The sequence below is a fragment of the Bactrocera latifrons genome, unplaced genomic scaffold, assembly GCF_001853355.1.
Source record: "Bactrocera latifrons isolate USDA-ARS-PBARC rearing strain unplaced genomic scaffold, ASM185335v1 scaffold_147, whole genome shotgun sequence".
Classification (NCBI taxonomy): domain Eukaryota; kingdom Metazoa; phylum Arthropoda; class Insecta; order Diptera; family Tephritidae; genus Bactrocera; species Bactrocera latifrons.
Window position 1 is genome coordinate 307,572 of NW_017534930.1, and position 12,019 is coordinate 319,590.

Sequence of the window (12,019 nt, forward strand, 5' to 3'; positions counted from 1 at the left end):
TATGGTATATGTTACAAATTGTTCATTGATTGCATAATATTGCGCGAAAACTTAATTTATGAGATTGACAGAAATACAAGCACTGAGTTCAAATTTTAGGAATATCGTAATGGTGACTGTTTTATTTATGGCTGAAAAGCAAGAATATGCTTTATTTATATTTATTAATATAATCTTATTTACTGTGTTCAAAAGTATTCGTACCAATTTCGATATATATTTGTGGCGATCTCATAATTACAAATTTGTAGTGAGATCTACACCGCTTGTACACACGCTAAAATGATGCTGATGATGGATGAACTTGGTTGCGAAGCTTTAAAAAGTAACAAACGCCTCACACCTTAAAGCCTGCCTTCGTAAAAATATGGCCATTCATTAAAATTACTTAAAACTTGCATAAATTTTTCTATATTTTAATAATAATAATGTATTTGGTGTATGAATATGAAGAAAACTTGCAGCTCTCCAATTCCTTCTATCTCTCTCAGCATCTTCGTTTCAAATTAAAACACTCGTTTGATCACCATTTTATGTTAAAATTTTATGCTGCATGATTATTAAAGCTAACTCTGCGTATCTTATTATGTTTTTATGTATGCGTGTATGCATGTAGACGATGCGTGTATGTATTGTACTTAGATTCCTTTTCAATTAGGCTAATATTCTTTGAACAAATTTTCTAGAAACAAATTTGTATGGTTACATTGACTAGCAAAAACTTACTTAACATAACGTAAATTGGCATAAAATAATGGTCTACATTAAAAAATATACATATATAATAAGGTACATATATATAAGTATAATATTCATATCTAAGTATATGTTAGTAATATGTCAGACATGGCAACGAACTTTCTAAGCACAATTGTTAGCTACAAATGATACGATTACCTATTCTATAAATTTCTATAATATTCTTGCTCTGGAATATGTATGTATGTTTGTATGTATGTTATGTATATACAATTATAGCGGCATCGGTATGTCAGTATAAAAACTTAATCTACACATTCTAGTTGGTTTGAAATATTTCCCTTTCACTTTACATACTCGTACATATAACGCTGTATCCTCTATTTATATTATGTATAAGCAACAACAAGGCTTATACTATTGAAAATACAACTCTTTTACTTCTGATAATACAACTTGTCATGCATCGTCGTCCTAATTCGGTTATTTGAGTAGATAACTGTAACGATGCGTAAAACCTTAAGTTTATGTTTGTTATAGTGCAATTAGTCACAAACGTAAGAGCGCCGTAGCTTTTGTTTTTCAAATGGGGAAAAAAACAAGGAGACATTAAGCCAATTGCAAAATAAAAAATCACTCATGTATGGCTGTTAAAGAAATGAAAGCTTGTAAAACAGCTGTTCTACTGCTTTTACACGTAGAGAAAATTCTTTTTATCCAATTTCGCTTCCTAAATTAAACTGCTTTGAAAATTCACAGCTAGACAATTAACTATTCATCTCGCTAACATTCCAACTAAGCCTTGATCATCTCAAGTTTACAGCTTCATCCTTTCATTTGGCTTACGCCAACTCTAACTACTTTATTTTAGCTGCTTCGTACTTCCCTTCCTTCAGCGTCTATACTCCAGTTCTTACTTTTCGTCTTCCCTTCCTTCGGCATCTATATCATACTCGAACAAAGACAGTTGAGCTACTATTTCTGAGCTTGAATGTGCGCCGCTCTCTCTCTTAACCAATTGCACTATGGAGTAGTGGAAAATTCAAATTGTACAAAACGTGAGAGCAGTTGGTTATGTGCTTATGGATATTTCAATATTCAAATGCTTGTTAGTCCACTAGGTTGTAACTTAACTACAGTATTTTAGTCGAAAATGCATGCGAATACTGCCAAGCAGTTCATGCCGAAATTACTCCAGCAACCGTCTTCGCCTGATGCACCCTTTTCGGCGCGGCGCATTTTCTTCGGATAGTTCTTCGGGTTGGTACGATCGCTAAGGTGTATTGGCATTTTTGGGAATTCGGGACGTGGCGTTCGAAATTTCTCCAGCAATTGACTTTGTTCTGGTGTCAGATTCTTCAGCTTTTTACCTAAATAGATAATAAATTCCATATTTACTTGTTAAAAGTTGATGAAAACTCATAATTTTTCTCCACTACCTTCGATGGCATCACTCACGAGCGAAACTTCCACCGGATCCAGCAGTTCAACGCGATCACATGCTTTGCGAAATTCATTGATATTCATGAGTAAATAACGTGGCGCGTAGCATAGTGGCCCGAGCACACGTCGTCTGTTCTCGGCCGTTGCGTCGAGCTTCTTGCGTTGACACTCGGCCACACTCCAGTCCGCCAAACAATTGAAGAGCACAAGCTCGGAACTTAGTTGTAGCGCCTCACGTTTCGCTATCATTTCGAGTTCCTCAAAGCGTAATTCGTTGATTTGCTGTTTGGTCAAAACCAATTGGGCATGCATGTCGATCAGCTGTAGCGAGTTGTTGAGCAAAGCCATGCCGAATTCCTCTGCTGTAAAGGGATTGGGATGTGGACTTGAGTCAGCGCCCGCATTCGCATTGTCGCCCGCACCCGCAGCAGCGGTGCCGCCACCAGCACTAGCATTTATTTGTGGGTTTGGTGTTTTACGTTTTGCCTTCTTGTTGGCAGCGCTTTCCTGCGTTGTAATGACAACACCCAATTGGTGTTGGTTTGGCACTGAAATGCTTTGGTAGAACCACAGCGAACGAAAGATGTCGATCACCACTGCGCTCGTCAATTGTAGGTCCAGTTCACGTATGCAGTGTATTACCTGTTAGAGACAAAGAATCGACAAAAATTTATGTGCTTCCCACGTGGCGTGTGAATGTTTGCATTTACTCACCAAATCGGGACAATTGAAACGATCGGCCAACTCCAGTATTTTCAGTATATGCAAATGGTCGCGATACCGTACGAATTTCGTCTCTAAAAACCGTATGACCAATTCGAAGTCGTTCTTGTCTACATTGGATATTTGAAAATGATTATCGCCCTTGCGTCCGCTATTTGGGCCAGCCCGTATCAGTTTCGCCAACTCAACACTGTTCTCCAGCACTGCCTTGCGCTCGCAGCGTATCATGTAGCGATCGTCGCCATTCACAACGATGAAATCGATGTAGGGACTTGGTATGACAGGCACAACAGTGGAGACGTTTGTGTGGCCGTGCATTAGGAAAGCAGGTGGTGCTGTGGGGGTGACCATGGTTTGGTTGCCAGCTACGTTATGACCGTCAGAGGCCAAACCAAACGGCAATACCATTTTAACACACGTCCGCTAAGTGGAGACCGAAAAGTGCTGCTGCGCCGTTGAAAGTTTGAAAAAAAAAAACGTCCGTTGCGTCAAAGTTTTCCTTCTTAATTCCACTGAGCTATCTTAGTAATAGTAGTCTGAGGGTCGGTTTTAATGAGGAAGTGTTCGAAGTAATACTTGACGGTTGTAATCCTGTTGCAAAACTTATTTGGAAGTGGAGGCAGTGATTGTTCACATAATTCAAGGTGATATTCTGTAAGTAAATCAAACAGATGTACAGATTATAGTAAAATTAAGTAAATAAAATATTATTATTATTCTTTCTAAAATATTACTTGTATTTGATTTGTCATAAGGTTGAGAGTGCCGAATAGAACTCATAACTGATATAAAATTGAGAATTATTGAAGGAAAATTGAGAGGTTTTTACGTCTTAAGGCGTGAATGGAGAAGTGATTTAATAGGGAAGGAGAATATTAACTCAATCTACACCGATGGGTCCAAAATGGACTGCGGAATAGGTACGGGCGTATATGTCGAGAATATCACTCTCCAACCGTCTACCAAACTCAACTAGCATTTTCCAAGGTGAACTATTAAGTAAATATACAATAGAGAAGGCTAGAGAGTATACAGTTGCTGGCATACGCCATATTGATATCATTGGCCTCAATAACTGCGCCGTTAGTTCTGCTTTCTCCAAAAAGGATAAGGAAGCGAAATCAATGGGTCTGGTTGTAAACGAGGCTTGCGACTGGCTCCCACGTCACTTTTGACAGTTTTTTGCAAATTGATAGAATAATGAGCTGTACGAGATATATGACGATATTGACATAGTTCAGCGAGTTAAGAGACAGCGGCTATCCGAGTGGATGAAAACACTCCAGCTCTGTGAGTGTTTGACGCTGTACCCGTCGAGGCAGAAAAAGACCTGCACTCCATTGGAAAGACTAATTGGAGAAAGAACTGGCTACAAGTAGAATCTCCAATTGGCGCCAAACAGTGAAAGGAAGAAAATAAAGAATGAGATAGAGAAGGTTGTGAACTACTACTGATTAACTACAGTTACCGAATATACAGGTAGCCCGGTGGCAATACTAGCCTAGTCGTTGCCAAAAATAAATTCCAGCGCGGTCAACAAATATTTGAAGGCTTTAAGTCTCCAATTTTTTATGATTAGGGCAAGAGGAACCTTTCCAGAAGAACTAGAGGCAGAGATAATACCGTGCTCGCTGAACGTTTTGGTGAACATTCCTAAAAAATGGGAATGACCTACTATATAACAACATTTGCCGCAACTGTAAACTCGCTGGGAATAAGAAAACATTTCTCCCAGCTTGATGGATTGTAAAACTCTTGGAAGTGTTTGGCCACACGACTTGTTTATAAAAATGGCGAAAGGTAAAGCAGTGGGAAACTGTAACTTAGCGAAGGGTAAAGTAAAATCATTTTTGCATACAATTTTTCATTTAAAATGTTTGCTTCAAACATATTTCTGGTAATCTTTTTGATGCTCATGATTGCGTTCAAATCTATTGAAGTTTTGTTCTATGCTCTATATTGTTTATAAATTTTATTCTTCAAATACTTAGAATACACTTCCGATATTTCTTATGGATGTTAAGGCAATTTGAAAGGCGCAGTGCCTGGCGATTCGATTGCCAATGTGACTATTATAAATACCGATATAAACTATGTTATCTTTTAAGTTGGATCAAGCTACACACAGAGTACACAATTTTATTACAATATGTTAAATAGTCTCGGAGTTTATCGCGGACAGACAACGTGATAAAATCGAATTATACTTTAATTTTTCATTTACATGCATTCCATACAATTGAGAGATTATGAGTGTTAGTGACTTAAGAGAATTGAGTTAAGCTAAAGTTCACAAAAAAGGTAATTGTTGTATCCATAAGAAAATTTCTTATAATTTACCACAATTATAAGGAATTCTTCATTAAAAGTTTAATCTGTCAAAGCGCTCTCAGCGAAATTGCAGCCATTCTAGCAAATGTTTTAACAAAAATTGAAATCACGCAGGGGGCGATGTGTAGCAGTGATCTAAGTGTGTATAGTATGTTACAAATGCATTGTTTCCATATGATAAAAAAAAACAAGTATACGCAGTGGCAAACCGATTTGATTCCTCTCTCTACTGCCCGTTACGATTAAGCTTTGCGGTTTTCATGCAAAACAAAGTTGATACGATGACTTCTATCTTTTAAGCTATGTTTTTTACTCTATTGCCGCTATAACTAATTTTCAATTCTAGGGTCGTATGCGGTTAGGGTTAGTCAGGATTTTGAAAAAATCAATTTTATCATTTTTTTCAAGTATAATATCTAATTCTTTGAAAGTTTCAACTAACTCGGGAAAATATTTTTCGACGTGGTCGATAATTAGCAAACGTGTCGGAGAAGCTCTTCTCAAAGCTATGTTTTTCGAACTTGTGGCTGCTGTAATTCAAAAACCACCCGGTACATTTCTACGATATTTATATATTTATTTGAAAATATGAAAGGCTTGTGCTTGTTTTTATAATCAATTAACTTTTTGTTAGACAAAATTTTCTGAGTTTGCCATTTTGCTAATTTAAAAAGACAAAGCAGCTTTTATCAGACACTCGATTATCTATTAAGGGGTTAAATGGGTGTAAGGGTTTACAAAAATGTATCGATTTATTATTATTAAATTCTACAGCAACTCTAGAATATTGTCCTAAATTTTCAAGTTGTTCCGTGTAATAGTTTCGGAGATACGGCCTTGAGAACTTATGCGCTGGAGACTATTTTTGACTTTAGATGATCTTGTAAGAGGAACTATACTGTCAACGCGTACGCATATTTCGGATTTTTTGCCAAAAATCAATGGTGTATGTTTGTAGCAAATAAATGAGGCAGAAATTGTTGGAAAAAGGCTGTTTTTACTCGACGTAATACAAGTAACCCCTTAATAAAAGTATTTTTTTTGTTGGTTTGAATTTAATGGTCAGCGAAATCTTTTCGCTTCGGTTGGAACTGGATCAGCACAAACAGCCATTACTTTAAAAATTATTTCTATGACTACACCTAACCTCTTATGTTAATTGTATTTTGTACACAACCAAAACCTTACATATACCTTGGTTTGAATGCGGTTTGTGGAAAGCAGAAATGCGGATATTATTGTGAAGGTATGTATATTACAAAAATTATACAAGCAAATTCTTAGACAAAACAAAAACAAAAAAAAAAAAACATAAGAAACATCAAAACATGAATATTTGCGCGCCTTCAAAATATTCTTAACTCAACGCAAATTTATACGTTAATGCAAAAAGTTTAAGTGATTATCACATAGCAATAATCGTGCTTTCTAGTTTCACACTTTTGATTAATCGAGCGACATAATTTAGTTTCATAGTTACAAACTTGCACACAGTGTGTCTGCAAGTGTATTCGTGTTATTACTAATTAATTGTTTAGCATAACTTTTAAGTTGTAACTCCGTCGTTCATTTAATGCAAAGCACTCAGATTTTAGTAATTTAAAACGAAATGGAAGGGCCAAATTCGCACGCAGTAGAAATATTTACCAACCAACCGGATCTATCATGCTGTGATAGACGTGCGTACGCTCCGAGGTCTTCGCATCGACTCGGACCACTATCTTGTTATAGCGAAGATACGCGCCCGCCTCTGTAGATCACAGCACGCCCATCAACAAAAACACGGGAAAGGTACGACGTCGACTAGCCACTATTACCACCGACTGCGGTCGGTGTTTTCTACTCGACTTGCACACCTGCTCTCTGAAAGCGCTCACCAGCTATTCGGTATAGTGGAATTGTGCTCAGGTTTTCAAGCCTCAGCTTCAAGCGAAACCATTGGTTTTCGTAAAGGTCGAAAGAACAGCTGATACGATAAGAACTGTCGCAGTGGAGAAAAGCGGACAGACTACCCAGCGATGTTGTAATCGACTACAACACGAGCAGGGTGCGATAGATACCGAGAGTTGAAGGGTAAAAGGGAGGTGCATATGCAGATAAAAAAGAAGAAAGAGGCTAAAATGCTTGAGTATGAAGAGCTTAAGATGCTGGCCGACAGAGGTAATGCTCGAAAATTGTATGAAAAGATGCCACGACTAACGGAAGGTTTCAAGACCGGAGCATACGATTATAGATCCCAAAGTGGTGATCTACTGGCTTATGTTCAGAGCTTACTGAAGTTATAGAAGTCTACTATCGAGCATATTTTCACCATGCGCCAAGTCTTGGAAAATACCCATAAAAAGAAGATCGACACACACCACCTCTTCATAAAGGCATAAAGGCACGTTATGTCTGAATTTGATATCCCAGCAAAACTAATGCGGCTGTGTAAGCTGACGTTGAGTAACATCAAAATCTCCGTCATGATCGAGAAGAATTTCTCCAAGCTATTCAATACCATGTTTCAGACAAGGGGACTCCCTCTCGTGTGACTTCGTCAATCAATTGCTGGAGAAAATGATATGATACGCTAAATAGGGAATCTTACAATCTTCCATAAGTGTGTACAGCTGGTGGCGTATGTATGTATTAATATTCTTAGCGCGAAAAGTTAATTCAAATATTTGATAATTTGCCATCGACCTGTATTTACATACATACATGTGTTGTAATATATACGAACAAGAATACTTATGTATGTATATAAAAGTCTAGTGTTTAATTATTTTGACAAGTGATACAAAAGGAATTTCTCCCTTTAATTAATTTCTTCTATTTTTCTGTTCTATTCTCTATGTAGACGAATACAAATTGTTTTATGTAGACTTGTGAAAATAATTAAATAAAAGTCAACAAAGCTGTTGAATGGAAAAGCAAAAAAATTTACATGACTATAAAAACTAAAACCGTCAAAGCGTTTTTGCTTAGAAACAGTTGCTGTTCACTACTTTTAAATAGTAATCCCCGTTTAAGAAACAAACTAAAAAAACATTTAGTACAATTGTATTTATAAACGAAGCTCATTATTAGTAGAAACCGTCCAAAACAAATGCTAATTTTGAATTTTCAAATTTAATTAGCTTTAACCTGAAAAAACTCTTTTTGCAACAGTAGTGCCAAAGCAATTAAATTGTGTTAAACTCACTCAAAATAGCCTTATTCCCACTTTTCTACACAAGAGCGATCTGCTCAACACTTGGATCCTGTATGTAGATGAAAAATGAAAATAGTTTTTCAAAGCTGTAAACCAAATTGCAACAGGTTCATTGGCAGATGGACTTTGCCGGCGAATTAAACCATGTTGTTTCTATCAAAGATAAACGAGTTTTAACTAAAACTAATACTGCAGAACTGAGAGCAACTCTTGTCTCATTTGGAATCATTAGATGTGATTAAGATGTACTCCTCTACACGAGTTATGTCCTTTTTTAAACGCATGTTATTGTAATACTGTATATGAAGTAAAATTTGTAAGATACTAACTGGACAGCTAAATGTGTTGTTTTCTTAGGATTGTGGTTTTCAATGAGCGTCATTCACTTGGGAGTGGTCAGAAGCGATTATTTTATATATGGTTGAAGCAATTCACGACTTCCGGTCTTTGACCAAGTATCTTCTAGGTAGCCATAAAATATCTGTTTGAAGGCGAGTTAAAATAAGAAGGCGATTCATTTCTCCCAGGGTTGTGCCTTGGGTTTGAAACCCGCCACGTAAAAAACACCCACAATGAAAAGAACACACTAGCCTTACGCTGTTGTAAACTCGGCAGTAAACGCTTAAGTGATGTCCACGTTCGGAGTATGGGCCCATAACGAAATGGCCACCGATTACGATTTTCACAAGAAAATTTTGTTCAGCGATGAGGCTCACTTGACCCACACTTTTTCAAATATGAAACTGATCATTATGTTATAGTCAATGCGGGACGCTGTAGAGACATGATTAGTGACTTTTTGTTTCCAATTCAAGGACGATTTTGATGTTGGCGAACTTTGGTTCCAGCAAAACGGCGCTACATGCCATTCAACTAATGAAACAATCAATTTATTGCAGTATGTTTTTCGTGAGCGTATTTTCTTACGTCGTAGACCTATAGCGTGGCTTCCCAGAACGTCGGATTTCACACTGTTTTTTTGAGTATTATGTGAAGTGGCTTTTGTCTAAAAAGGAATTAACTTTTTACAATTTTTAGTTAGATATTGTGAGAAATCAGAAAAATTGGCGATTGAATTAACGCTAATATTAAAACGACCTTTTATTATAAATAAAATATATACATATCGTTCCATTTATTATAAATTATTGACGTTGTCTATTATTTCTCTTTCAGCTGCCTAATATAAATCATCAATTCAGTTACGATGGTTTTTCTTATTATCTTCTAAGAAATGCTTGAAAAGTGTTGACTTGAGTTATGAAAATGTGTCCATCTGTGTTTACTCTCTTTCCTCCTGACCAGCCCTCACCATATATGATCCAATGGCATCGCCTATTCAACAATAAATAATGACGAAGATCCAGTTCTCAATGTCTGGTTAGCCGCCATCTGTCAGTTAACTTCTGGTTAAAATAAAATATTCTTTACCGATTCTTTCTCGGTTAAGTTAACCAGAACTTAGTTGACAGATGGCTACTAACGAGATATTGAGAAAATGAATTTAGTTTATTAGTGTTGATAACATCCACTCTTCTTTCAAGGTAATGATCATGTATCCTTAACTTATGTGTTTATTACCTTCAAACGTTTATTTATTTCACATTTATTTATTTGATCTTTTTTTAATATAAGACAACTCCAGTATTCACGTTATAACTGCTCATTTTCATATATTTTTTACTTTGAACCACTTAATTTTTTCACAATTTACGCTTATCAAATTAATTCATTGAGCGTTTTCTTTTATAATATTTATCGCCATTGACAATTTACTGTTTTATTACCGAATCACGCCTCAATATTGTTCAACCCCCAAATACATATTTACATACATATGTACTTGTTTCGTTGTAAATGACAAATTCTGCTCTTTTATGGCCACAAAAGTTCGTTAAAATTTACTTTTGCAAAACACGATTTTACTTATCGAGACACCCACGCTTCTACATTTCAAAATACGTTAAATTTCTTATTTTGTTACGAGCGCGTATACGAGTAAATTGCTCCTCAGACGGAGTGCCGATCTTCTCGATACAAGTTCAAAAATTCGACTGCGATCCATTAAAGGTTTTTGGCGATTATTGCGAGCTGAATGCCGATTGTCATTCTCAGGAGGCGCGAATGCTCGGCAAACATATCTTTGCTGCTTTCGCTATTCAGCGGCCGCTGCTTGCGAACATACTTATGTATGTACGTATCTAAACGCAAAAGTACGCACACGCTTGCTGCTATGTACATGGACGCAACCACACATACATATGCACATGTATGTACTGAAAACATTCATTACGAATGTGCGGGAAAACGAATGCGCCCGATTTCCGTCTGCGAAAATCCTCTGCTGTTATGACGTCACAAAAGCAACATGCTCTTGACAGAGTAGCGGTAAGCTGCTGAACCTAATAACTTACTATTGCTTCTTAAATGTTCAACCATACATATGTACATGCATATAAATATGTACGTGTATGTACATTCATAAAAAGTTATGTGTTTGCATTTCTTTTTGTTGTTTTTTTTTTTTTGCTTAGTTTACGAGTACACAACACACGGCATTGTTCTTGCATTCATGTTTATTATTCCTACAAATTAACATTTTAACTATGTTGAATTCTTTTAAAGTACATTCATATAAATACGTCCGTATGTATTTGACAAATTAACTAAAAAAACCTTTTTTTATTTTTATTTATATCTAATTATTTTTTATTATTACATATGTATGTACTTATTTATACATGTGCGCCGTCGTTTTGTTAATTTGTATTGAAGTTATAATAAACACATAATATTCATATACAGTGTATGTATGTATCTACACTTGATTTTGATCTGAATAATTTTTTCGGAGATTGCCCCATTGGCTTAGACAATAATCTATGCCAAATTTCTGTTTCTTGGCAAAAGAAGGACGTGCGCAATTTCAGACCGATATCTCAAGATTAGTTCGCGTATATGCAGTTAAACGGACGGACGGACAGACATGACTAAATCTACTCAGCCCTTCTTATTCGCTTATATTTTTCAATAGGCTTTTTCTGACAGACCACGCGTGAGTCATGTCAAGCTGTCATGTTATTTTTTTTTCTTTAGCATCAGTTTTGAGCGTGGAAACGCTTACGTCTGAACAAGGTTTTCAAATCATTTAACTTTATTACGAAAAATCAGGTTCTACGTCCACGGTGGGTTCCAAAGTAAACAAGACTTTTTGAATCTAGCGCCTCCTGGTAGCGGCATCTAAATATAGACTGGTGCGTTAGAATCTGCTATCTTTATCGATTGTCCAGTGAGAATTTCATGACATTTCATCGATTGGAAGTGCGAAAATGAGCTTCCAACAATGAGCCAATCAAAGTCGGCGATTCATCAAAAACCAGCAGAAATCATCATTGAAATTCATGGAAATGGAATAGAACATCACCAAAACATCGATTTATCGCATTTTGATTGAACATTTGGGCTTACGAAAGGTGAGTGCACGGTTTGTTCCGCACAAATCGACTGACTACGAAAAATGTCTCTCATCGATCGACGCTTGTCACCAATTATTTGACCAAAAATCACATTTTAACCATTAACCACTCCCCGTATGGCACCGTGCGACTTCTTCCTATTCGGATAATA

At 36.4% G+C, this 12,019-nt stretch overlaps 1 protein-coding gene across 2 annotated transcripts in view; it reads right to left on the reverse strand.

Moving 5' to 3' along the window:
• Positions 1 to 557: 557 nt before the first annotated feature.
• Positions 558 to 12,019, reverse strand: part of LOC108965726 — a 31,828-nt gene continuing 20,366 nt past the window's right edge. Inside the window, exons 1-4 of one of the 2 annotated variants that reach the window (XM_018928314.1) lie at positions 9,974 to 10,437; positions 2,857 to 3,517; positions 2,139 to 2,784; positions 558 to 2,069 (exon numbers count right to left, since the gene is read on the reverse strand). In XM_018928314.1, the coding sequence (XP_018783859.1) occupies positions 1,843 to 2,069; positions 2,139 to 2,784; positions 2,857 to 3,273 (1,290 nt within the window). In that variant the 5' untranslated portion in view covers positions 3,274 to 3,517; positions 9,974 to 10,437 and the 3' untranslated portion in view covers positions 558 to 1,842. Of the gene's footprint in view, positions 2,070 to 2,138; positions 2,785 to 2,856; positions 3,518 to 9,973; positions 10,438 to 12,019 lie in introns of those variants that run through there. The other variant, XM_018928313.1, reaches the window with a different exon arrangement.